General features: G+C 40.3%; 2 protein-coding genes across 7 annotated transcripts in view; both read right to left on the bottom strand.

The window, feature by feature from the left end:
- LOC113065224 (protein TASOR-like) overlaps window positions 1-12,972 on the bottom strand; it is a 40,108-nt gene extending 27,136 nt beyond the window's left edge. Inside the window, exons 1-10 of the mRNA XM_026236493.1 lie at window positions 12,593-12,972; window positions 9,703-9,848; window positions 9,029-9,121; window positions 8,817-8,889; window positions 5,338-5,429; window positions 5,120-5,251; window positions 4,872-5,005; window positions 4,747-4,778; window positions 750-855; window positions 563-666 (exon numbers count right to left, since the gene is read on the bottom strand). Of these exons, the coding sequence (XP_026092278.1) occupies window positions 563-666; window positions 750-855; window positions 4,747-4,778; window positions 4,872-5,005; window positions 5,120-5,251; window positions 5,338-5,429; window positions 8,817-8,889; window positions 9,029-9,121; window positions 9,703-9,848; window positions 12,593-12,902 (1,222 nt within the window). The 5' untranslated portion in view covers window positions 12,903-12,972. The remainder of the gene's footprint in view (window positions 1-562; window positions 667-749; window positions 856-4,746; window positions 4,779-4,871; window positions 5,006-5,119; window positions 5,252-5,337; window positions 5,430-8,816; window positions 8,890-9,028; window positions 9,122-9,702; window positions 9,849-12,592) is intronic.
- A 664-nt stretch (window positions 12,973-13,636) lies between these two features.
- Window positions 13,637-26,496, bottom strand: part of LOC113065223 (rho guanine nucleotide exchange factor 3) — a 62,811-nt gene continuing 49,951 nt past the window's right edge. For 2 of the 6 annotated variants that reach the window (XM_026236487.1, XM_026236491.1), the window contains 9 exons: window positions 21,188-21,295; window positions 20,881-21,051; window positions 20,487-20,549; window positions 19,643-19,739; window positions 19,327-19,403; window positions 18,839-19,096; window positions 18,583-18,753; window positions 17,925-18,111; window positions 13,765-15,595 (listed from right to left, as the gene is read on the bottom strand). In XM_026236487.1, coding sequence (XP_026092272.1) covers window positions 15,303-15,595; window positions 17,925-18,111; window positions 18,583-18,753; window positions 18,839-19,096; window positions 19,327-19,403; window positions 19,643-19,739; window positions 20,487-20,549; window positions 20,881-21,051; window positions 21,188-21,295 — 1,425 coding nt within the window. In that variant the 3' untranslated portion in view covers window positions 13,765-15,302. Of the gene's footprint in view, window positions 15,596-17,924; window positions 18,112-18,582; window positions 18,754-18,838; window positions 19,097-19,326; window positions 19,404-19,642; window positions 19,740-20,486; window positions 20,550-20,880; window positions 21,052-21,187; window positions 21,296-25,995; window positions 26,278-26,496 lie in introns of those variants that run through there. The other 4 variants (XM_026236489.1, XM_026236488.1, XM_026236490.1 and 1 more) reach the window with 4 other exon arrangements.

The following is a 26,496-nucleotide window of genomic DNA, read 5'->3' as shown; positions in this document are numbered from 1 at the left end:
TTTTTAAAGAAATAAATCACCGCAAATCCCCTTTATTTACCAAAAATAAAATGTTTAAATTTCATAAATTCAAAGACAAATTAAATTTGGGTGAAACTTGTTTACTATTTTTCATAATTATATTACTTGCAGAAAAACTTGAAACACAATTGTAAATGAGTATAAAGAATGGAATTGGTTTTATTTTTTAGTGATAAAATTTGAATTCATTAGCATATTTTTGTGTTTTGCTCTGGTACCGAAATTGGTAACGAGAACCGTGGATTTTCACTGGTATCGGTACCGAATACTGAAATTTTGGTACCGTGACAACAAGTCGCATCAGTCCAAAAATACGTCATGATGAGGAAAAAAACATTTATAAGTCGCACTGGACTATAAGTCGCATTTATTTAGACCCAAGAGAAAACATAACCGTCTCCAGCCGTGAGAGGGCGCTCTATGTTTACAGTGTAGACTACAGCCCTCTCACGGCTGTAGACGGTAATGTTTTCTCTTGGTTCATTTCTCTTGGTTCATGTCAAATAAAATAAAGCATTGGCTGGTAAATCCGTAGTCAAACCTTCATGGCTGCCCATGTAGAGGCTCCAGGAGAAGAGTGCAGACGGGATCTTCTGCTTGACCTGCTGCAGGCTCATGACTTTACCGATCTCAATCTTCTCTGGCCTGAAACAACAACAGCCATGGCTCAGGCACGCCCAGTGTCATTTAACACTCACACGGTGACGGCTGTGCTTCATGAGACTCACAGTTTGTAGGGCAGGAATGGTAGAGAGAGCGAGCGAAGGCTGGCCTGGTACACGTCTTTTCCCCCGTTCACAAAATGTCCCCGCCATACAGTGTAACAGCGCCTCCCTATAACAACATGAAAAGGAAATGAAGAGTTCACTCAGAGACTTAAATTCTGTCATATTTGTTTGACCTAATGTCATTCCAAACAAGTATTCAGTTATATTTTAAGGAGAATATGAAGAATTGTTTTCAAGACAAAGAAAGTCCATTGTGATCATGGCTCCACATAAGACTTAAAACTACTAGGAACTGCTTTTGAGCACTTACAGAAAATATAAACTGTCGCAGTATAGAAAGAGATCCAATGATGATTCAGCCAAAAATTGCTTTTGTGCTCCACAGAAAACACTGGCGAACTTTTCCTTTCATAACCCAAAAAAAAATAAAAATGCTGTTTTACTGAATAAACAGGGTTTGTGCAGGATTTTTAAGATCAAATGTAAGACTTTAAGACCTTTTTTAAGATCTGCACAAAAAAATAAAATGAACACCATATGAGTGGGGTAGGGCAATGTCTATAATACCATATTAACTGTTAAATTATTATTTACAGTTCAGATAAGTTTTTTTTTTTTGTCTAAAACATAAGTCCCTTAATATTTACTACATGTTTATTGAATTGTTGTATAAAGTCAATATCACATTTGTAATCAAAGTTACTGTTGGAGAAAAAAAATAAAATAAAACGCACTCTTCGTGTGATATTACCTATATGAATATCAAAATCGCACATCATTAAAACTACCATTACAATATTATCAAAGAACAAACATATCGCACATCCCTATGTTTAGATTTTAATAAATGCATTGTTTTCTTATTGATCCACAATACACAGATACGTCCATAGGCGTACTGTTAACTTATGTCCAATAGTTTAGAGGAGAGCAATAAAAGCATAAGTCGATAGGCTGAGTCATACGTCAATCAAACTGTTGACTGGTGCACAAACGCCTCCTCAACATTCAACAATTTCAAATTGAAGAGCGCGCGCTGTTCGGTCACGTTAAGCAGCCATTGCCAGTGTGGCCACGAGAAAGAGAAGATGCACTTTTAATAGCGAATGGACTGCAACATACTCTTGGTTAAGACCTGTAGATGGTGAAGCAGAGAGAGCTTTTTGCATTTTATGCAAAAGCTGTTTTTCTGTGGGACATGGTGGAGAATAGGCTACGACGTGAGCGACATGGTGCATGCCAGTACCACAGAAAAAAAGCACATCATCAAGAAACATGCAAATCAGTGCAATCGTTTTTCAATAAACCAAATGACCCACTGGCTGAAAAAAACTTTGGGAGCAATAGTGATGAGCTTTTATCATGCCGTACATCACACACATTCATATCGCTCGACTGCAGTAACAAGTTAGCCCCAGTCATTCTTCCAGATTCTGAAATAGCTAAGAAAAAAGATGTAGAAACTTTGGGTGATATTCTGAGACAGGTATGTCTTAATCTTTTAGTCGGTGGATTTAAAAAGAAATATAGGCAATATATTACAGAACGCTTGAACTGTCTACTTTTAAACGAAAATATTCAAACCAAAATAAATAGCCTATTTAGGTAATTAAATTAATATAAAGGGATGACATATTTACTACTTTTAAAATATGCAGGTCAGGATGTGGGTTAGGTACAATATTTAGTTTTTATTTTTTTGCGGTCCGAGTTGCGGTCCGGTTAGTTGAAAAAATGTGGGGGTTGTTTATACACTGACCCGTGCATCACTGGTAAAATAAAACCATTTCCACTGTAACAGCAGTACACAAAGCAGCAGCACTGGACTTTAAATGTGCAGCCCGTGTTTATTCAATGAAATCATAGCCTTTTACATTTACATTTAGTCATTTAGCAGACGCTTTTACCCAAAGCAACTTTGGAAATGATGACAATGGAAGCAATCAAAATCAACAAAAGAGCAATGCTATACAAGAACTATAATAAGTTACAGTTTGCTAAAAGCAGTACACGTACCAAGGGTTTTTAAATAATATAATAAATAAAAACAGAATAAAAAAAGAATAGAGCAAGCTAGTGTTAGTTGTATAATAAATTAAAAGAAAGAATAGAATTAGAATAGTGAGTGTTAAAGTTAGAGGGTCAAATAAAGATGGAAGAGATGTGTTTTAAGCCGATTCTTGAAGATGGCTAAGGACTCAGCTGCTCGGATTGAGTTGGGGAGGTCATTCCACCAGAAGGGAACATTTAATTTAAAAGTCCGTAAAAGTGACTTTGTGCTTCTTTGGGATGGCACAATCAAGCGACGTTCAATTGCAGAACACAAGCTTCTAGAAGCACATAAGTCTGAAGTAACGAATTAAGGTAAATGGGTGCAGAGCCAGTGGTAGTTTTGTAGACAAACATCAATGCCTTGAATTTTATGCGAGCAGCTATTGGAAGCCAGTGCAAATGGATAAACAGAGGTGTGACGTGTATTCTTTTCGGCTCATAAAAAATTAATCTTGCTGCCGCGTTCTGGATTAATTGTAAAGGTTTGATAGAATTGGCTGGAAGACCTGACAAGAGAGCATTGCAATAGTCCAGCCTGGACAGAACAAGAGCTTGGAAAGGGCTTGATCTTCTTGATGTTAAATAAAGCAAATCTGCAGGATCGGACAGTTTTAGCAATGTGGTCTGAGAAAGTCAGCTGATCATCAATCATAACTCCAAGGCTTCTAGCTGTTTTTGAAGGAGTTATGGTTGATGTGCCTAACTTGATGGTGAAATTGTGATGGAACGATGGGTTTGCTGGAATCACAAGCAGTTCTGTCTTGGCAAGTTTGAGTTGAAGGTGATGGTCCATCATCCAGGAAGAAATGACTGTTAGACGAGCTGAGATGCGAATAGCTACCCTCAGATCATCAGGATGGTATGAGAGGTAGAGTTGAGTGTCATCAGCATAGCAGTGTTATGAAAAGCCATGTTTCTTAATGACAGAACCTAATGATGCCATGTAGACAGAGAAGAGAAGTGGTCCAAGAACTGAGCCCTGAGGGATCCCAGCTGTTGCAACTTGGAAACCTCACCTCTCCAAGATACTTTGAAGGACCTATCTGATAGGTAAGACTCAAACCATTGAAGTGTGGTTCCTGAGATGCCCTTTGCCAGTAGGGTTGATAGGAGGATCTGGTGATTAACCGTGTCAAAAGCAGCGGACAGATCAGGCAGGATAAGTACTGAAGATTTGGATTCTGCTCTTGCCAGTCTTAGCGCTTCAACAACTGAGAGAGGAGAATGGCTTGAAGAGGATGAAATGGAATAGGATCAAGTGGACAAGTGCATCAAAAGATGCTAACAGTTTAGGGGAAGGAAGTGAAGATGAAACCACAGCAGGGAGGGTGAGAGGGTATGCGTAGGTTACGTCAAAAGATGACATGGAGGGGTAAGTGATGAGGAGGGGACCATGTTGAGGTTAAGAGTGAGGAGGAAGTGATCCAACGTGTGCAGTGGAGTAACCAGAACATAATCAGTGGAGCAGAGACGTGTGTAAATAAGGTCCATTTGGTTGCCTGATTTGTGATTTGTGTCAACCACTGCTGGTTGACACTCGGTTGAGATCAAAAGAGGCAAGCAAGAGTGTCAAAGTCAGCAGTTAGAGGTTTATCTAGGTGGATGATTAAATCATCAATCATAACAAGGTGAGCACCATCAGGAAGGGTTGAGAGCAGCACATCTAATTCATCCAAAGTTACCTAGTGGTCCTGGGGTTGATAAACAACTATAAAAAAAAAAAGGATTTTAAGAGAGTAGGTAACAGTAACTGAATGAGATTCAATGGAGTTACTCAAGCTTAATTGTCACAATCAGCCATATCGCGATTCTGAACTTTCGGTCCCAAAATTTAAATCATAATAATGCTTTCTTGTACAATTTAAACCTTTTTAAGGCCTTAAATATGATACTAAATTTATGACTTTTTAGGACCCAGTGGATACCCTGATAAAGTTGTGCCCACCTTTGCTCGTCCCTGATGGCTGGCTGTTGGACCTGAGGAACACAGACATATTTAATAAAAGCAAATAATTTTAATGTAAGAGCTTCATGAATCATGTGACAGAGTGAAGGAGAGCAGTCAGACACCTGAGAGGAGGCAGCGGTTTGAGGGCTCCAGTTGAAGCCTCTTTGCCTTTAAAGTAAAAAGAGACCACGGCATATGGACACACATGTCTCGGCCTGGAAGAAATGTCGAAATCCACATACTCGTAGAAGTATTGCTGTGAAAAAAGACACTTCAGTCATCTTACAGGAAATTCATGTTCATTTGATTAAATATTTTTATTCATAGTGAATTATATTACTCTGGTTTATTTGAATGACTTTTATTTTACCTGAGTGTACTCGAATGCCCTGTACGACTGTAAGGAGGTCACTCTGGGTGAGTTCTTGGAGAAGTGGCTGTCAAATTTAGGTGTAGGATCCATGCTTATGGACATACAGTCATGCATACTCTTCACTTTACCCTGGAGGACAAAAGACCAGACATTTCTCAGACTCAACAACACTAATGTTTCATTTGAAAATGACATCACTCAAGCTGCTGCTGTACCTTAATAACTTTAAATATGATGATGTTTCCTGTAGACCCAGGCTCGATGGGGCCGATTTGAAGTAAATCAGAAAACTGACAGAGGTAAACTCCTGCAACATCAACATAATCAGTGTTCGCTGGATGCACTACAACGCATCTCTCTTTACTTTGTCTTACTGGTCAAAACTAAGCCGAGATGCCTGCAGAACATCTAACAATCTTAAAAGCAGCTCGCCAGTGCTTTTATATAGCACATAATCAAAGACCTCATTCATATTTGGACAGTTCATTACCAAACTCTCCCAACAATTGTTTTATTATCTTCTTGATTTTTTTTTCCTTTGGCAGCACACACACAATCAGTCAGCTCTTTAAAAAATACTGCTCATGATTATCATCATACTTCAAAGCTTTCCTAATATTGAAAGCAAAAACCAATCATAAAGAATATATGTAGACGTAATATCCTCGTTCAATGGAGAGGCTGGAACATGTTCAATGATTAATTAAACAGTGAGCTCTACATAGTACTGAAACTCAAACAATAAATGTGTTTTGATGCTGTTTGATGTGGCGTGACTGATCGCTGTGCAGGCTCATTTCTGTTAATTTCTTTACTACTAGTTATTACTAGGTATTAAACCCCCCCCCCCCCCAGCATGGTTTTGTAGCATGCAGTGTCACAAACAGAATGAGACCATCCAAAAAAATAAAAAAATAAATAAAAGACATGTGACTTTCGACCAATTACTTTTCCTGATTGTTCCAGGACTGATTTCATTGATTTCTTGTATTTAAAAAAAATAAAAAATAAAATTCAACGTTGTAACTTTTTGTCAAGGCACTCCAGTGTCTTCTCCAGTGTTAAATCAGTTAAAGGGTTAGTTCACCCAAATAGCAAAATTATGTCATTAATAACTCACCCATCTTCTGAACACAGTTTAAGATATTTTAGATTTAGTCCGAGAGCTCTCAGTCCCTCCATTGAAACTGTGTGTACGGTCTACTGTCCATGTCCAGAAAGATAAGAAAAACATCATCAAAGTAGTCCATGTGACATCAGAGGGTCCGTTAGAATTTGTTGAAGCGTCGAAAATACATTTGGTCCAAAAATAGAAAAAACTATGACTTTATTCAGCATTGTCTTCTCTTCCGTGTCTGTTGTGAGAGAGTTCAAAACAAAGCAGTTTGTGATATCCGGTTCGCAAACTAATCATTCAATTTAACCAGTTCTTCTTGAACCAGTTCACCAAATCAAACTGAATTGTCTCCAATTTGCATTAATCCACAAATGACTTAAGCTGTTAACTTTTTTAATGTGTCTGACACTCCCTCTGAGTTCAAACAAACCAATATCCCGGAGTAATTCATTTACTCAAACACTACACTGACTGAACTGCTGTGCAGAGAGAACTGAAGATGAACACAGAGCCGAGCCAGATAATGACTCGTTCACGAGTCAAGAACCAGTTGCATCGGTGATCGGATCACCAGTAGTTCTTTCGGACAGTTCGATTCAAAAAACCGGTTGAAGAAAACGGTTCACCGGTTCTTTTGCGCTCGACGTAATGACGTCATTGGCGATGATTAGGGCTGTCACTTTTGTGAAAAAAATCATTTTCGATTTTTAAGACCTAAGTGTTAAGGCAGAATAACAAACAGCAACAGGAGTACAACATTCTTGAAAAAATATACAGTATATGCAGAGGGGACGGCTGCCATAACAAAAGAAAAACATCACTGCGGGCTTCAACCCGGCTGCATTTATGATTTAGGCAATTCAAAAATCAAATATTTTAAATAATGATTCAATCCATTTCAAACAACTGTAAAAAAAAAAAAAAAAACTTATGTCCAGCTGTTGAGAAGACGCGCTCCGTCCACACTGATGTCCCACGGATTACTGGTATTACTGCCAATTTTCCATCACAAAAGCCGGTCGCTGTCAGCTTGCAATGGTGCTTTTCATAACTCAAAATCTCCTTTTTGTTGAGTTTTGTTATATCTATATTTTTTAATTGTTTAATTATTTTAAATTAATAGTGTACATATTTGGTTAAAATCGATTCCCTATTTTCATTTTCAGAACTTTTTTTGGTTGGTGCGAATCAGACGCGTCTGACAGAAATGGTTCTTCACTCGTGAACGAGTCAGTCTGTTGTTCGTTATCTGGCTCGGCTCTGTGTTCATCTTCAGTTCTCTCTTCACAACAGTTCAGTCAGTGTACTGTTTGAGTAAATGAATTACTCCTGGATATTGGTTTGTTTGAACTCAGAGGGAGTGTCAGCCACATTAAAAAAGTGAACAGCTTAATTCATCTGTGGATTAATGCGTATTAGAGATGCGAACCGTTTAAAACGATTCAGTTCGATTTGGTGAACTGGTTCAAGAAGATCCGGTTACATCGAATGATTCGTTCATGAACCAGATATCACAAACTTCTCTCACAACAGACACGGAATAGAAGACAATGCTGAATAAAGTCAGTTTTTGTTATTTTTGGACCAAAATGTATTTTCGATGCTTAAAAATATTCTACCTGACCCTCTGATGTCACATGGACTACTTTGATGATGTTTTTCTTACCTTTCTGGACATGGACAGTAGACCGTACACACAGCTTCAATGGAGGGACTGAGAGCTCTCGGACTAAATCTAAAATATCTTAAACTGTGTTCAGAAGATAAACGGAGGTCTTACTGGTTTGGAACGACATGAGGGTGAATTATTAATGACATAATTTTAATTTTTGGGTGAACTATCCCTTTAACTTTCTGTCTCATTGAATTTAAAACGTGGCTTAACTTTCTACATCCAAATAATTATTAAAACACAAATTGTATTGTTTGGATAAAATGGAAAAACAGATCTGAGCTCAACTAATTTGGGCTCTCTTACACCATATCAAGTCCACAAAGCTAAAAACCTGGGTTTTATACTTTACTGTGAACAAATGAATGCCACTGTGAGCGCCGGCTTTTAACCATCATCGTAGATTAGTAAAGGTAAACCCCTCCTGAGTAGGAAGAGTTACGTGACTTGATTACTGTAACTCACTGTACGACACTGACACCAAATAATGTCTTTTCAGCAATGTCACATGAGCCATGTGACACCATTTAGGCTTCTCACCCTCATACGGTTTCAAATCTGAATTACTTTCTTTTTAGCATTTTGGGCAATTTTTCAGTGACTTTCACTGAATTAACAATAACTATTGAGATGTTTCTCAAATTATATTCTTTTATGTTGCATACTAATTTATCTTACAGCTTCTCTTTTGTTGACAATAGATTTATAAACATTTCAGTATTACAGATTCTGGAATATGTTTGGTGCATGTTGTATTTCTAAACGCATGTTAACGCATACCAAGAACTGATTTTGACAATTCAAAAAAAGTGTAACTCATTTAATTTTCTGTGACTCCTCGCAGAATATGACCCACCAAAACTCAAGAATCAGTGTTATGAAGTGTGTTGAGAAGGTCACTTCACCTTTAGATGGATTCCCCAACATACTCATCCAGCTGTTGCCAACAGACAGTCCTCTCTCACACACCACCGAGACCTAACACACACACACAAGAGAGAAACCACATCACAAAGTGTCCAGAGAATGACAAATGATCATCTGTTCAGCTGAACGTCACTGTGTGATGCTCTGAATGCATGAACTAATGAAAGGCTGAACAAAGGAAGTTGTTTACCATTGGAGCATCACAAAGCAGGAAGCAGAAAGTCTCAGACAGCTCTTTCTCTGTGCGCCCATCCTGCTTGAGCTCCCGTCGCTTCTCCATGAACTGCACACACAAAACATCACAATATTACCTTTGTACTGATGCACAACGATCAATCTCAAATATCCAGGCAAAACTAAGTATTATTGTTCAAAATCTGTCTCATAACCACAGACATTTAACTACACACACCCTCACAAACAATGCAGGCCCTCAACATTAAAGCCACGCTTGAATCTACATTAAAGGATGAGATTACAAGGATTTGTGCAGACAACAGTCTGACAGGACACACTGGGGTGGATGATGAAGAGTTACTGCTGTCTCTTACACTGCAGTGTGTTATGGTGTCTATGCACATGGTCAACTGATGTTTTAGTTATCTAAATACATATTTAACTTTACACACAGCACTTAATCCACATCTGTATGCAAGTACTCAAGAGCTCCCACTGTCAATCAAAGCATTGACCTCGGGGAACAATTTAGCGGATGCACTCATGTCAAAACATGAATATTCCTCCATACAGGTGTTCAATCACAATTATAATCATGCTTAAATAACTTTTGTGGCCATTTGAAAAAATGAATTCATGATTGCAAACAACAGTCAAGAATAAAGCAGTAAAGAGTCAAACGCTCACGTCTTTCTCCAGCGGCTCGCTGTGGACGAGGCAAGGTTTGGAGTACACAAATGTCCCGGTGGAGGAAGAGTCCTTGTAGCTGGAGGAGAGGATCTGCAGAATGTCTGAAAACTCTCTGGAGTCTGTAGACACGTACTGAAACAGAGCTGAGAACGAGAACAAACCAGCAGAACAGAGTTACAAACCGTTCATCCGCAGCCTAAAGCAGCCCAGTTTAACATCTCCACACTAGTTTATATGGATCATATCAGAGGGGAAGGACACTCTTGATTTGACTGAGCCCAATCAAAGCAGATTATACAGATGTTTACCGAAACCTCAAGATCAGGATGGTCAGACCTCCAGGGCACATGTCCGTATAAAAACCACTCAGAAGTGAAACGATCCAGATCAATCCAGTTCCACGCTTAGGGTCAATATAACAGGAAGAGTTTGAGTTGCTTTAATTTCTTTGATTAATCAGCTAAAAAAACTCTTCAGTTGATAAAAAATAACAACATTATTCCACATTCTGTCCAATGTTGTCTTGTAAATGATATGCAAATGAAAGGCTACTGAAGCAGATATAGCAAATGCATATGTGCAAAAATAGGTGTAAAACATAAGTTAAATTAAGGCAAAAGTATCTCTAAATCTGACCTTGTATTATAAACGCTGTACATTTTGCAATAAATAACTTCAGTTGCACATTATTAGTGATTTGTTTGAACAAAACATCCAGACCAGAAACAAACCCTAGATGTGAATGATCTCCCACTGAAGCGGTTTTGGAGCTTGTGATGGATGTGTGCATCTTATTTTTTCGGGGATGACTGCTACATGAACCCAGGGTGTTGACTTGTGGCCACAACCACAGTGTTAATATATCAGAGATCAGAAGCAGAGAAGAAAACATGTTTGTGAGTGAAGCGTTTGAGGCACAAGCAGCACGACCACGAGTGCTAGTTGAATGAATGCAAGTTAATACTTTAGCATTTATAAAAAGCATTAATTGAGTGCATTGAGCTGAGCTGCTGCTGAGAGACATAGATACGGCCACCAGCTCCCCCCAAATCCCCAGTGACCCCCATGTTAATGAGGCGAACATCTGCCAACAAACACTGAAGACTGGCTATTAAAGCCACAGATTTAATGGACTATATATATATGTTAAAGTCACCAAGAAATCAATCTTAACTGTTCTTATTTCTCTAGATTGTTGGATTGTTTGCTATAAATGATTTATATGCACACATTGTTTTGTGTTTGTGTGTGTGTGTATATACATTTAAATAAATGTATGCATTTAGCAGACGCTTTTATCCAAATCGACTTACAGTGCATTCAGACTAACAGTTTTTACCCAACATGTGTTCCCTGGGAATCGAACCCACAACCTTTTGCGCTGCTAACACAATGCTCTACCACTTGAGCCACAGGAACATATATATGAATAAAAGGCTTAAATATATATATTGTAATATTTAAGGAAAAGCTTGTCAGGTAAATGTGTGATCCTGGAGCACAAAACCAGTCTTAAGTCTCTGGGGTGTATTTGTAGCATAGGCAAAAATACATTGTATGGGTCAAAATTATAGATTTTTCTTTTATGCCAGAAATCGTTAGGTTATCAAGTAAAGATCATGTTCCATGAAGATATTTTGTAAATTTCCTACCGTGAACATATCAAAACTTAATTTTTGATTAGTAATATGCATTGCTAAGAATTCATCAGGAAAACTCTAAAATGTGATTTTTTTGCTTCCTCAGAGTCCAGATTTTAAAATAGTTGCATCTCAACCAAATATTGTCTGAATATTGCCTAATAAACCATACATAAATGGAAAGCTCATTTATTCAGCTTTCAGATTATATACAAATCTCACATGGTAAACATTTAACAACTATATGTAACCATACATACCCAGATAAATGCAAATGATGCATTATCTAATTAAATATGCACTAATTTGCATGTATTTTCATGCCAGAAATCTAAATACTTCCAGCTAAAAATTCTGAGAACAAAGCCTTTAAATATTGTAACTGAAATATATAACGTGCAAGTGTATTTGGATGTTTTCTTTCCACTAATCAACACAGTGGATTACATTTTTTTTAATAAATTGCCTGTAGTGTTTATATATGATATTATTGAAATTAATACTACAAACTATTATGTTCATATATACAAATAATAGTTTGCAGTATGACATTCAGTCTAAAAAATATATAAAATAACTATACAATACGTGTCAGATTTTATTATTTAGTTTACTCAGAAGTACTTCAAAGTCAAGGGAACTGTTAATTAGAAATGACACCAATTAAATTACTCACAATACTGATTCAGTCACTCTGGATGGACCTTTGAGTGTTTGGAATAAAACCTTCAATCTTCAAATGCATGAATGTAACTTCTGAATGCTTGGACAGAAAATTCAGCCGTTGTGTTCAATTCAATTCAATTCTTTGTAGAATCTACAGGATATTTGAATTGAGGCTTTGTTTGAATAAAATTGATGAAATCTTCAATCCTATAAACTGATAAAAATGTGATTTAATTTATATGTTATTAAAAATGAAGAATTGTATTTATTTTAAATAATATAATCTGAGTTTCCCCACTATACCCCAGGTGACAGGTGTGGCAGATCAACCCGTTACCTGAGGAAGGCACACACACACACACACTTCTAATAGCATCCCTCATGTTCTGGATCTCTGTTTATACTGACATGAATTACTGAGCTGTCCATCTAGACAGCATTACTGGGGATCACAGGAGGAAACCGCGCGTCCCTGTGATGCACAGAAGTGTTGTCTAGGTTTAGAGCTCGCCAGAATTTGGGACACAGACTGTCTTCAGTCCGAGTAACGGAAAGGAGGACAAACAAAGCGGGCAGCGCACCTCTCTTTTCTCTGCTCTTTCGGGGGATGTGGAAGTTGAGTCGCGGCTGCTCTTCGGCTGGTTTCGCGGCCCACGACACGCTCCTGACCCGTCTCTCTCCATCGGGACCGTCCGGACAATCCTCCTCTTCCACCGTGGCGCCATTTTGGCTCAAAGAAGGCGCAGCGGGATTGTCTTTCTCTTTGCCACTGAGTTTCCCTCCTCGACGCTCCATCGCTGCTTCACGGATGAGCTCCAGACATGAGCCACGGATTCTCCTCGCAGGAGCGTGGGGTCTGCGTCTGCTGCGCGCGCGTCGTCGCACACACATAAACACACACACATGTGGATGAACATGCCCACTCCTGACCTGACGGAGCGCAGCAGCGCCACCCAGCGGGCTCCATCATCATCATCATCATCATCATCATCATCATCACACACGGCTCCAGCCTGCAGCTCAACACACAACACACACAGTATGAGAGGTTTATAACATAGAACACGTTATGAATATGTTTATAAGACAAAATCTATAAAGACCAAGGCAGACGGTATGAGTGAACTGCTATATTGTCTTTCATCGGTCATGTGTTATTGTTCTCCAGACTCATCTGGGTGTGAGTAATCATCCAGGTGTCCACATGACCATCATCTTGTGAAGAGGGCCTCACCCAGGGGCCGTGCTGCTGTCAGGGGAGCGACGCCAGACAAAATGCACCTGAGATGCGTGTGTTCTTCAGGGGATGTGAGGAGCTCCAGCCATATGTCAGATCTGGTGTTGCATCATTGATAGTAATAATCTACCTGAAGGAGTTGAGTCTCAACAGGTTGGGCTCTCACTAATCTGGCAGACATTAATATTCACTTTTATGCTGAAAATAGAGCTATGCATCACAGAAATAAATTACATTTAAAATTATATGAAAATAGAACATTTTAATATCACAATATATATAATACAGTTTTACTGTAATTTTTATTGTAGCCTTGGAGAGAAGAGCTTTAAAAAAATAAAAAAATAAAAATAAAATAATATTAGACTCCAAACCTTGTAGTGTATGCGGTCAAATGTGAAATAAGGCTGGTAGTAGGGAAATGTTTAAAGGGTTACTCCACCCCAAAATGAAACTTTTGTCTTTAATAACTTACCCCCATGTCGTTCCAAACCCATGAAGGCGTAATTCATTTTTGGAACACAATTGAAGACATTTGGGATCAAACCCAGAAGGTTTGTGACTGAGCCATAGACGGCCAGGTAAGTTACATCTACCACACAGTGGAGTATCCCTGTAAGTCATTAGCCTCCTTGTAAAGGTATATAGTGCATGTCATATTGAGCAGGAGCTAGACAAGACAAGTGTTTTTACCATCTGTTCCCTGTGGTCCTCATTATGAAGATGTGATACACTGCAGCCGAGGAGCACTAGAGACTCAGCAGTCCCCGAACACTACTCTCCACCGTGTAAAGATGGTAAACATTCAAAGCTGATCTTAAACTTCACACCTCGGCATCAAAACACTTCCTACACCAAGAGCAAAGCACCGCCGAGCTTCACGCATCACCACCCGCTCACATTACTGCAATACTCATCATTTATAATAGTTATTATATACACCATAATGTGTAAAAGAAGAAAATATTTAAGGTTTTTAAAATGTTTATTTGATTTTCTTCATTTTGTTCCACACTGTCCATCAGTCAGTCTCTCAGTCTCGTGTATTAAAAATGTGTTCCCACCCTAATTTACCTTCAAACTCTTCCGTCATTTCTGATTTCTAGAACATCAACTCTGTTAAATCCAGTCCGGTTCCCTTTTAATCCAACAGCAACCAAACAGAAAAACTAAATACAGTGAAGTAAATCAGGTGAAAAACACTATAAATAAACATCTTATACATTTCAATACAATACGTGTGAAAAAAAAAAGAAATAAAAAATGTAAAAGAAAAAGAATCAAATACTTTTGAACAGTTTTTAAATACATAATGCTGCACATCTGAAAATGCAAAACCTGAAGACACGTCTGGGCACAGACACATCAGTGGTCAGTTTTGGCGCACACACAAACACTGACAGGTTCATGATCCGCGTGGCACAAGAGACACGGTTCAGTTCGTGTTTACTGCTACAGAAGAACTGAAGAAGTCCCAGCTCCGCAGGATCAGGAAACACCTCGAGCTGTCCATCCTCCAATGAGATCACATTCAGAGCGGAGCCACTTTCAAAACAAAGTGCTTTAGAGAGTTTGTTTGTGGATTAGAGATGTAATATTGCCCACTGGATCTGGCTCTGACATCGATGCAGAAATGCTGTAATCGTGCAGTGCTGCGACACACTGAGATGAATGTGTGTAGGTTCAGCCCTTTACTCGTGCATGTAGTGAAAACACTCGACTGCTCGTCTTTTATTAGTGATTACTGAATGTACGTTAAACACCTGAACAATATTTCCCCTTATACACCCATGTAACTCTTTTCTTGCACAGACAGTGTGATTAAAGTGAATGGTGTCTTACAGGTGGTGGAAAAGCAGACCGATGCTCCTCGATGTCAGTTTCTGAGAGAAACCGCACAGTGAATGAAAGGCACAGGAATACCACACAAGATCCAGTGACAGCAGTGTCAGACTCAGAGACGTGCTTCCTTTACACGGGGAGATTCCTGTAGCACAGACTGAAGAGGGTCGCAGGTCAAGCAGAGAAGCACATGTTTCAGTGCAGCGTGGCAGTCACACTTTCACAGCGGTGACGTCTGTCAGGTGCACTGGAGGACACTCGATGCTCAGATCCACGCAGGCGTCGCTGGTGTCCATCATACTGTAGTCCGAGCACGGCCTCGCTCTGTCCTGACGTGCTGTCTGCACTGAGAGGAGCTGTGGCTCAGATCCTGCAGGGCACACAGCTTCTTTGGCCTGTCGAATGCAGTTGAGCCACTGCTGTTTACTGAAGGCATCGCTGGCCTGGAAGCAGAGCGTCTGCAGCTGTCCTCCGCTGCCAAACACCACCCGGAAAAAGTTCTTGGCTAGATGGAGACAAACAGAGATGGAGATGTTCGGAGCAGCTTTTTAGGCATCTACAGGTGCATCTCAATAAATCTGAATGGCGTGGAAAAGTTAATTTACAGTCATGCCCACTAATATTGGCACCCTTGGTAAATATGATCAAAAAAGGCTGTGAAAATTCATCTGTGTTGTTAATCCTTTTGATTTTTGATTTTAAAAATTCACAAGAATGTATCCTTTCATTGGATAATAAGAGTTTAAAACGGAGGGGAAATATCATTATGAAATTAATGTTTTTCTCAAATACTCGTTGGACACAATTATTGGCACCCCTAGAAATTCTTATGAGTAAAATATCTCTGAAGTATATTCCCATTCATATGCACAATTTTGAGCACTCCAGCATGATTATAAACATGAAATCATCCAGCTCTGGCTTCCTTTTTCAAAGAAATATAAAGAGGAGGGAAAATAAAGCCCAAATTCCCTTAATCATCCATCACAATCAGAAAAACCAAAGAATATATTTCTGATGTGCAGAAAAAGATGATTGAGCTTCACAAATTGGTGAAGTGGCTTTAAGAAAAGAGCTAGAGCAGTGACAATTCCCATTTCCACCATCAGGACAATAATTAAGAGTTTCCAATCAACAGAAAATGTTATGAAACTGCCTGGAAGAGGTCGTGTGTCTATATCGTCCTAATGCACAGTGAGGAGATCAGTTTGAGCGGGTAATGACTCTCCAAGGATCACAGCTGGAGAATTGAAGAAAATAGTTGAGTTTCTGGTTCAGAAAACCTTTTAAAATAATTGTCAAACAGAACCTACATCAACATGTTGTTTGGGAGGGTTTCGAGGAAAATTATCCTAGCTCATCCAGAAACAAACTAAAGCATATTCAGTTATCAGACACGACTGGAACTTCAAATGGGACTGGCTTTTATGATCAGATGAAACTAAAAATGAGCTTTTTAGCAGTAAACACTCAAGATGGGTTAGGTGAACACAGAGAGAAACAGTACCCCATGTGTACAATGAAATATACAGCTGTATTTGTTTTTTTCTGGGCCTATATTTCTGCTGGAGGTCCTGGACATCTTGTTTAGACACATGGCATCATGGATTCTACTAAATACCAACAGATAAAAAATCAGTAAGTGACTGACTCTGTTAGAAATCTTATAATGGACCATGTTTGGATCATCCAACCGTCCAATAATCCAAACACAAACCTCAAAAACAACACCGAAATGGGTCACTGAGCTCAAAACCATGCTTCTGCTATAGCCATTCCAGTCCTCTGACCTGAACCCTACGGATCATGAGAGGAGTGAACTGAAGAGGAGAAGCTGGGAATCTGAAGGGTCTGGAGTGATTCTGGATGAAGGAATGGTCTCTGATCTCTTGTCAGGTGTTCTCTAACCTCATCAGGTGTTATAGGAGACAGTTTTGAGCTGTTAAACTGGCACATGGAGGTTTAAAAAATAATTCAATAAAAGGGTGTCCTTAATTGTGGCCAATGTGTATTAGAGAAAAACATTTATTTCATAATGATATTTCCCCCCATTTAAAATTCTTATTATCCAATTAAATGATACATTTTTGTGAATTTTTTAAATAAAAGATCAAAAGGATTAACAACACAGATGAATTTTCACAGCCTTATTTGATCACATTTACCAAGGGTGCCAATATTTGTGGGCATGACTGTATTTCAGTAATTCAACTCAAATTGTGAAACTCGTCTAAATTAATTCAATGCACACAGACTGAAGTACTTTATGTCTTTGGTTCTTTTAATTGTGATGTTTTTAACACATTTAACAAATACCCACCAATTCACGATCTCAACTAATTAGAATACTTCATAAGACCAATAAAAAAAAACATTTTTAATTGTTGGCCTTCTGGAAAGTGTGTTCATTTACTGTAAATACATTATTTAAAATATATTTAATTACAAAAAAACATAAAAAAAATGTTTAATTAATCATAATATTTCATAATATACATATTTCATGACATTGTCTTTTTAGAGCTGAATTCTGTTTGCATCAATGAATCACTATTTTCTTGTTTAACACTGTGTAAAATCTGTATTGTATAAAGTGCTATAGAAACAAAGGTGAAGATGAATATCACTGTTTCACTGTACTTCTGATCAAATAATTGATAAATGCCAAACTTATGACCTGTATTGTTTGACTATCCCCTTGTGAAGGACCCTCTTCCTGAAGATATCATATAAATATATCCCCTCTAGATGTCCCGGACCTGGTGTCCCTTCCGTGTTCAATATCTGGTGTATATTTGTGTGACGCTGGTAACTCTGCTGAGTTCGGGACTCACTGCGCTCGCTGTTGCTGAAGGCTCCTCTGATGGATCCTCCGAGGCGCATCTCTCCGTCCTGCAGGTCGTCCCACTCCAGATCTCTGACGGGGATGGGCTGCTGGTGGAGCTGATAGCACAGCTGCTCGTTCTGGGAGACGGCCCGGGTCACCACCAACACGTCCTGGAACAGGAACACATGCAGCTTCTGCAGAGACAGAGACGGAGAACCGTAGTAACATCTGATGCACATGTATTCATTCACTTTAGTGGTCCCACTTTATATTAGGTGGCCTTAACTACTATGTACTTACATAAAAACATAAGTACAATGTACTTACTGTGTTCACATTGTATTGTAAAACACTTGCTGCTATTGAGGTGGGACGGGGGTAAGGTTAGGGAGAGGGTTGGAGATATGGGTAAGTTTAAGGGTGGGTTAAGGTGTAAAGTATGGGTCAACAGTGTAATTATGAATGTAACTACAGAAATTAAATACAGATGTAATTACATGTAGTTTTTTAAAAATATAAGTACAATGTAAAAACATGTATGAACACAATAAGTGTTTTTGACTGTTTATAGAAGACCTCGTTGTTCAGGAAGGGTTTCTCCAGTGACACAGGACTGATTAATGACTAGACTCCCGAACAGACAGAGACAAGACTGAAGCTCTTACGAGTCCTCTGTTGTTCTTGAGCGGTCCGTGGCAGCTGAGGATCCTGGAGCTGTCGATCAGCAGGTCTCTCTGACCGCTCTCCAGATACAGCAGGCGCTCTTTATAGTAACGGCACTCCGACTCGCCCGTCTGGGTGTTAATATGTGCCACGATGCTCTGGATCATGCTCATCTATGGAAGACGGAGGGGTTAAATGAGCTCACACACACACAGGAGGAGATGCAGTGTGTGTCTGGTGAAGGTGACAGAGACTCACGGCGTGATGCAGGTGCTGGCGGTCGGGGTGCTCGCTCGCCGTGTGTTTGAGGATCTCTCGCAGCAGCAGCGGGTACTTGACCAGGCGACTGCGGGGGATGTCCAGGAAGCTCCAGAGGTCCAGTTTACGGCTGAAGGGCGACTCCAGACAGCGCTGGAGGAAGTCGTGCACCCGATGGTCCTGCTTCTTATGGTCCAGCAGGGCTTTGGCTGCCACCTGGTTACTGCAGTAAGTGGCGTAGGTTTCAAGACAAGGGAGCTACAGCCAGAGAAAGAGACGTATTCAGGGTCTGAGATCACACACACACACACACACACACACACTACCTGACGCTCAGGTTGCTCCACACACAACAAACTCACACATAAAAAACACACGACAAATAAAACCAAGGTGTTGTAAGCTCAGCCGCTCAAATCTTCTCATCAGATAGAGAGGACGTCATACAGCTGTATAAACAGTGTAGCGGTGAAGGACGAGGATCTCACCCAGTCCACTAGAATATGACCCATGTGATCTGTGGAGCCGTCCGGTTTTCTGGCTTCTCGGAGTCGACTCAGCAAATCTACAAGACCAGAGACACAGCTTGTTTTTCACCACTCCAGTGAGCGATGCTACCTATGACGCTGACAAACACTGGTCTACATCAGATGTGTTCATGACTGGTGTACGGTACAATCTCTGTTACTTCGTGTTCTGATTTGATGTGGTTGTGTCCCATGCACCGCTTTTGATTTTCAGTTTTAATGAACAGATACTTGTCACGCTGTGTCACACTGAGACACACACGGACTTCACGCTCACCTTCATGCAGAGGAATGAGGGAGTCCAGCGTGCCGAAGATCTGATTGAGCTCGTGTTCGCTCATGATGGACAGCTTCAGCATGGGCTCACGATACGCCTGAGATGAGATCACACATTACTCCAGAGAAACTATCTGGAAATATTCAGGTGTTGTCAGTGTCTCGAAGCGGCTCGGTTCACAGTAAACACCGACTTAAAGATTCTCCACCAAAACAAATGCTTGAGGGTTTCAAGCGTAATGTGAAAAGTATTATAATTAGTAAATATTCATTGTGGTGAATTTAGGAGAATATTCAGGTGATATTGGATCTGTCAGAAGCTCTCTCTGAGCACCAGCTGAGGAGAACACACTCAGGAGAGCTCAAAACTGCAGTTAATCAGAGTTAAAAACTACTTCAATACGGCTCAGTTTCTTTCACAGACCAATTGTTTTGTGTCTTTACATGTTAATGTTTTGTCACGAGACACAGGGTTCAGTTCGGTTGTGTATGTGCTTTTTTTATTGTATGTTTTAGCCGTGATTCCCATCCACTTACTTTATATGACTGACCGAACGCAACGGTTTGAGTTAAAAATCTCAGTTTGTGTTCAACTGAAGAAACAAACTCATCTACATCTTGGATGTCCTGGGGGTGAGCAGATTTCATTTTTGGGTGAGCTATCCCTTTAATGTGTGAACATATTTCACAGCTATATATTCTCCATCTGTTAATGTTAGAAAGTCATGGAGATATTTCCATTCTGAATACAGAGCTGAGTTTGTGGCCATATCGCCCAGCTCCAGGTACAGCCAGGACTCAAAGGTTTTCATGCTGAATGAAGTGAAGGGAAAAGAAGAGTGTACCTTCTTGGCCAGCTTCAAGTCCTCAATCAGGTCCTGTTCTCCCTGAGACAGCTCAAAGATGGCCTGACAAAACACAACAAGAGAAAGAGTAACTTCAGTAATATGTATAATCTTTGAAGAGGACATTTTATTTTAGTTTTTTTTAATCAGATACGATGCATCTTGCAGACATTTTGGTAATAAGGTCGATAGCAAGTTTACACATGCATTACTCTACCAATCTATCCCCAAGATCTAGTGATTTTCTAAACTATTTGTGGTGCACTGGATAAATTATGCAGCAAAGATGAACACAGATTGTAGATTTCTGTTGAATATTCAATTTTCCCTTTCATTCAGGCAGGTCCACCGACCAATCAGATTTGAGTGTGGGTTTGGGCCGTGGTGAGGTCACCTCTTGTCTCTTGATCTCTTTGGAGGACAGCATATGTCCCAGGCCCACATCGAATGTCTCGCTCCACAGCTTGCTGTCGCGGCGTTTGGTGATGGCTGGAGCGATCTGCCGGCTCCACGGCCGCGGGGCGATGATCTCCGGTCTGCAGTCATTACGGAAGCTGATGGAGCGCTGAGGAGACGGGGAAAACCTGTTCATACGTCAAGCTTCACAGGGTTAATAAACTCACTAATGAACACTCAGCTGTGCCTAAAAACAGAACCGGAACAGGAAGCTTTGATAAAGTTTCTCTTAGCCAAATCTGTACCTGCAGCGTCTGTCCGATGCGCTTGAGCGGAGCAGCTTTAACTGGAGGGAGGAGACTGGCCAGAGACGTGACTCGAGACAGAGGCTTCACACGCTTGCTGCTGGGCTCCTGAAGATCACACACACACACACACACCAGATGAGCACCTCACACCCACAGATAATGAAGCTTACACCACTCACCTGGCCTCAACGCAGATTGCATGTCACAATGATTTACAATCCATCCCGAGTGGTCCAATGGATGTTGCGTCGTAAATTTAATTCGGTCACAGAACAGTTTCAGCTTCCTATCTAGTCCCTCATCAAATATACTCATGTTCATGTTCCTTGTAACGTGTTCTAGCTACAGCCCTGCTATCCCATAAACATCTTATACAACCAACATTTGTTGTGGGCCATGATGCAGGATGGTGGTTTTGCAAAACCATTACATAGAAGGTAATCGCTTGTAAAACAAGGAAAAATAAAAGTGGTGAAGCAACCTACTTTACAACATTTGAACCACTTAAAACATCTCAAAATTTCCAGCGCCCACTACTTACAACACTAACAAGACGACTAGAAAATTATCAAGATTCAGGACTGAAATGAGGCAGCACATGCAAAACATGAAGACAACCACTGTTATCATGTCAAAGCTTTCGAGGTCTGTTCACTGTCTGTTCATCAACACAATCAGCAGTGAGCCTTATCATATCTGTGTAGGACAGTCATAGTGGAGCACACACACACACACACGCACAGACACACACACACACACACACAGACACACACACACACACACAAACAGAAATCTATTGCATGACATAAATTGGAGTTGTTCAGGTTGTAGCCAGTTTTAGGCCACAGATTCCCTCTAGTATTCCTTTGCTCTCTGGGTTTTTAGTGTTGCTAAACCCATATAGACACTTACATGTCTCATGCTAAGTATTATAAACTGATATTTGAAAAAAAGCAGCCTGAATGTATAATACACTGTCTATAAATAACCAAATTGCAGGAGCTTTGAGTTGACATCTCTGACTCTCTCAGGTTTGCTAATATGATTCGGCCTCATTTGACCAGATGTATAACTGTAGATATGGCTACTGGCCAAATGTTGTGTAGCGGTGCACCCCTGCACTATAATGATTGCTCAACATGTGTTTACAGGTCTGAATGTGCCTCCCAGCATACGGCCTGATTTGGACAGGATCAATGCATCATGGTTTAGGGCTTACGCTGGTCCATAAAACTGGTTGTTGTTTTTTTTCTCCCACATTATGTTTTCCATTACAAAAAGCATGTCTAATCAACCGAATTCATATAACTTTACCAGTTTATTAATTGGTAAAAATGTGAACAATAGATGGTCCCCCTACAGATTAAATCTGTTTTATAACAAATCAGTGTTGTCTAAAGTGCTGATGTGAGTAGCTTTACCTGAACCAGCTAGCATTTCCCGCTAGCATTTTGAGCAGATAGTTACAGCTCTGATTGGCCGTTGTGTTCAAGCGTCTCCTCTCTCACACCCCAAGCCCTTTCCTGTTCAGCTAATGGGTTACAGAATGAGAGCAAACCCACAGGATTCCCCAAATAGAGCTTACATAACAGAACCCCAAGCCGCCCTGCTGTAGAGAGGTTAACTTACGGTATGTGTGACCAAACACAAACCCCTCAGCATTCACACAAGCCAAACTGACATGACCTTAACATCTCATGATCAGATTAAAGGGGGCTATCATTTACTATAGACCAGTACACATGAGGTAAGCCCACACAAACACAGACACAGCTACACAAGATGTACAACCCTGAACAAAAACAAACAGTTCTGAATCTGTTATGCATCTTTACCTGAACCTTGAGGAAACATCCAAACACAAATATTGAACTACTGAACTATTTCATTGCATTCTTGATTTCTTAGTCTTAAAGTGCAGACACATTTACCGTTCTTCTGCAAACTGCACAATTAGGGATTTAGTATGAGGTTTTACCACAGAGATTGGGTTTCATTTTTCATGGAAATTTAGCATGGTGACCAACAGAAACTTTGCATTGAAAATATCTTCTGTGTTATCTGTGGTTCATACTTCGCTACACTACTGTGAATGGACCTTTTTTCCCCATTCAGTTTTGCTAACTTGTGTGCACCTTTAGAAGCTGGCCCAATGTGTCTCTTAGGTGGTGCAAGCCTTGCTTCCCTCTCAGAACAGGCCATGCTCTCAAGTTTCTGGACCAAAGTCAATGAGTTAAAGAACAATAATGACCACTACATCCATAAATCTGAAAGCAGTTCTCCTGGGCACCAGACGTTCAGATGTGTCCATGGTGGATGATCTCCAGAATCAAAGTGTCTGTGCAGCTGGACGCAGCAATCAAAGACCAGCTGCAGATGTGTTCTGCTGAGAGGATTGAGCTACAGCTCCAGTCATTAAGATGAAAGAAGGAGGACTGATGCTTATACACGTCTCTTTTGATGTGTTCTGCTTCGAGGGAGACGCTTCTGTGGGAAAGTTTGAGTCAAGCACTGCTCAGGGCAGAATGACACTAACACTGCAGGTAGACCCGGCTGTCCCAGAAGTCAGGAGAATAAAACTAACAAAAACTAACACTTTTTCCACACGTATCATAATAATAATAATAATAATAATTATTATTATTATTCTTCATTACATTTATATAGCGCTTTTCTAGACACTCAAAGTGCTCTACATAGTCAGGGACTATCTCCTCATCCACCACCAGTGTGCAGCATCCACCTGGATGATGTGACAGCAGCCATAGTGCGCCAGAACACCCAACACACACACACACACACACACACACACGCACACAAGCGCACGCACACACACACAAGCGCACGCACACGCACTACCCAATGCTCCCTTTCACCACACATTTTCTTTAATGAGCAGGATCCGCTTTCATTGAAATGTCATTAGAGGACAAGTGTCACACCGTCACACTTCACAGGCACGCAGTAATGGCGGCGCCCATAGAGTTCACGACGGATGTGTGTATGGTGTCCCCATCACTACACTGGGGCGCTAGACCCACACAGACCTCAGGGTGAGCACCTGGTGAGTAAAATAGTGTTCCCAGGAAAACACCAACCTGCTGCACAGAGATCACAACCACAACGATGCCAGAGACGAACGCTAGACAGCCAGGATATTCAAGCTCAGCCTCGCAGCTGAAACCACACTAACCTTATAAAAACCAGAACTGGTCAACCTACTCATTCACTTTTCCCCGTGTCAGTGCATTTCCTGTGAATTTTAAATGCTCATCCAAGAAAGTAGAAAATTATTACTGAGCATTGACACAGCAAAAGAGACAGCATCCAGGCTGTGTGCTCCCAGCTGAGCAACTGTGATTGTGATGAACGGGAATGTTAACTGATAGTGTCACAGACCTCCCTGTTCTTCAAACTAAAAACAGTTCAGTGTGTGAAGTGATCCCGAGACCTGCGAAAGACACTGGAACAGAACCACAATCCCACACGTTCAGAGACATGACTGATCCACACAACACAGTACAAAAGAGCCAGTGCAACTCCTGTCAACACGCAGAAACGTCACTAAGAACAGACAGAGCTTCCTGAGTACTGTGAGAACGCTAAGATGAAGCGACACACAAATCAAATTCAACATGATTTATGAGAATCTGTAGCTAGCGCACTAATGGTGATGCTTTGTCTTGCTCTCAAATATATGCAGAATAACACATTCATTATGAGAATAATAAAACCTCAGGTTTAGTTGTGATCACCAGCGGTTCAGTGAGCAAATGACTCACCTTCACTGATTCAGAGAGAGTTTGATCTGATTCAGTCCATGATTCAGACTCCAGTTCAGTCTGATTCACATCAGTCAACACATTTCATTTAAATAAAGCACACACACATTGATTGTTCAGTTAACAAAAAGGACTGCACATTGTGTGGTGTATGCTTTTGCATGTGAAGTCAGCAGAGCAACACAAACTTTATTATTATTTATCATCATCATCGTCCAAAAACAAACCTATCACTTCATTCACCATGAGTTTTGGGCTTTTTGTCCAGTCAACCATACTATCTAACATCTCTTCGGGCCACTATAGTGGTTTAAACACACTTTGAGTTTGGCTGAGTTCACACTAAACTCAAAAACAACAGGAAGGACAGAGTACTACAGTCTAGAGGTTTCTCAGCCTCACAGCAGCCTTTCAAACAGCACCTGGACACACAACACAGCAAAAGCATTAGTGGTCTGTGAAGAAATGATGCAGAAAAGCCAAGTGCTGACCTACAGATGCAGAAACCACACCAGAAGAAGCTAACACCACACACATCTGCTTAACTTCACCACACTGAACCATGCCATGAAACTGAACATCTGACTTCTGCTTCTGAGAAAAAAAACCCATAAATCAGGTTTCAAACACCAGTCTTACTCAGGGTAACATTACTTTGATCAAGTCAATGTGAAGATGTGATTATAAATAAAGCAGGTTCAATTTTAGACAAATCAGGCACATGCCTGTCTGGTAATAATTAAACACTTTGTATTTATGATAACACATTGTAATAACCAAAACAACTCAAATAAAGCTATACGTGTAAACAAATACACATTTTTAGAAGTCACAACAATGTAAAGTATCAAACTATTGGCTAAGTTTTAGTATATAAAAAAAAATCATAATACTGAATAAAAATGCGCGCTCACGAATAATGTATACATTCATTATTATGGCTATGGTTATAATAATAAACAGTATTATTATTTTTATTATTAGCATTAGACTTATTTCCAGCAGCGCGCGCGCGCATCTCACCTCCAGCTCGCTCCTCATCACGCCGCGGCCGCTCGGCTCGTCCACGCCGCAGTCTGCGCGCTCGATCAGCAGGTAAACCATCGGGTAATCCTTCGCCACCATACTGACCCGGCGGAGTGAATCACACACGCGATCCCGCCAGCTCTGCGGACACTACTGGACTACAGCAGCACCCTCGAGCGAGAGAGAGAGAGAGGGGGAGAGAGAGAGAACACGGGTGCGCGCTAGTACAGTTCCACTCCAGCTGGACGCGCAACGTGAACGCGCACGGAGAGATTTCACTCAAACCACGTATTATATCACTCGAGAAGGGATTTGAACATAAACTATAGTGTCTGAAGAGCTCAAAATATTTATCTGGCCAAAGAACATTTACATCATCAAATGTCATCCCTTTATAATCAGTGAGATTGTATACAACATTTGATGAATGAATATCCTACATCTGCAATTTGTGTATGATGAGAGACTTTGTGAGAGAGCAGCCCTGATCATGACTCA

This window comes from Carassius auratus, chromosome 47 (assembly GCF_003368295.1).
Source record: "Carassius auratus strain Wakin chromosome 47, ASM336829v1, whole genome shotgun sequence".
NCBI classification, from domain to species: domain Eukaryota; kingdom Metazoa; phylum Chordata; class Actinopteri; order Cypriniformes; family Cyprinidae; genus Carassius; species Carassius auratus.
The sequence above is the reverse complement of the archived record's forward strand: the minus strand, read 5'-3'. Positions and strand labels throughout refer to the sequence as shown.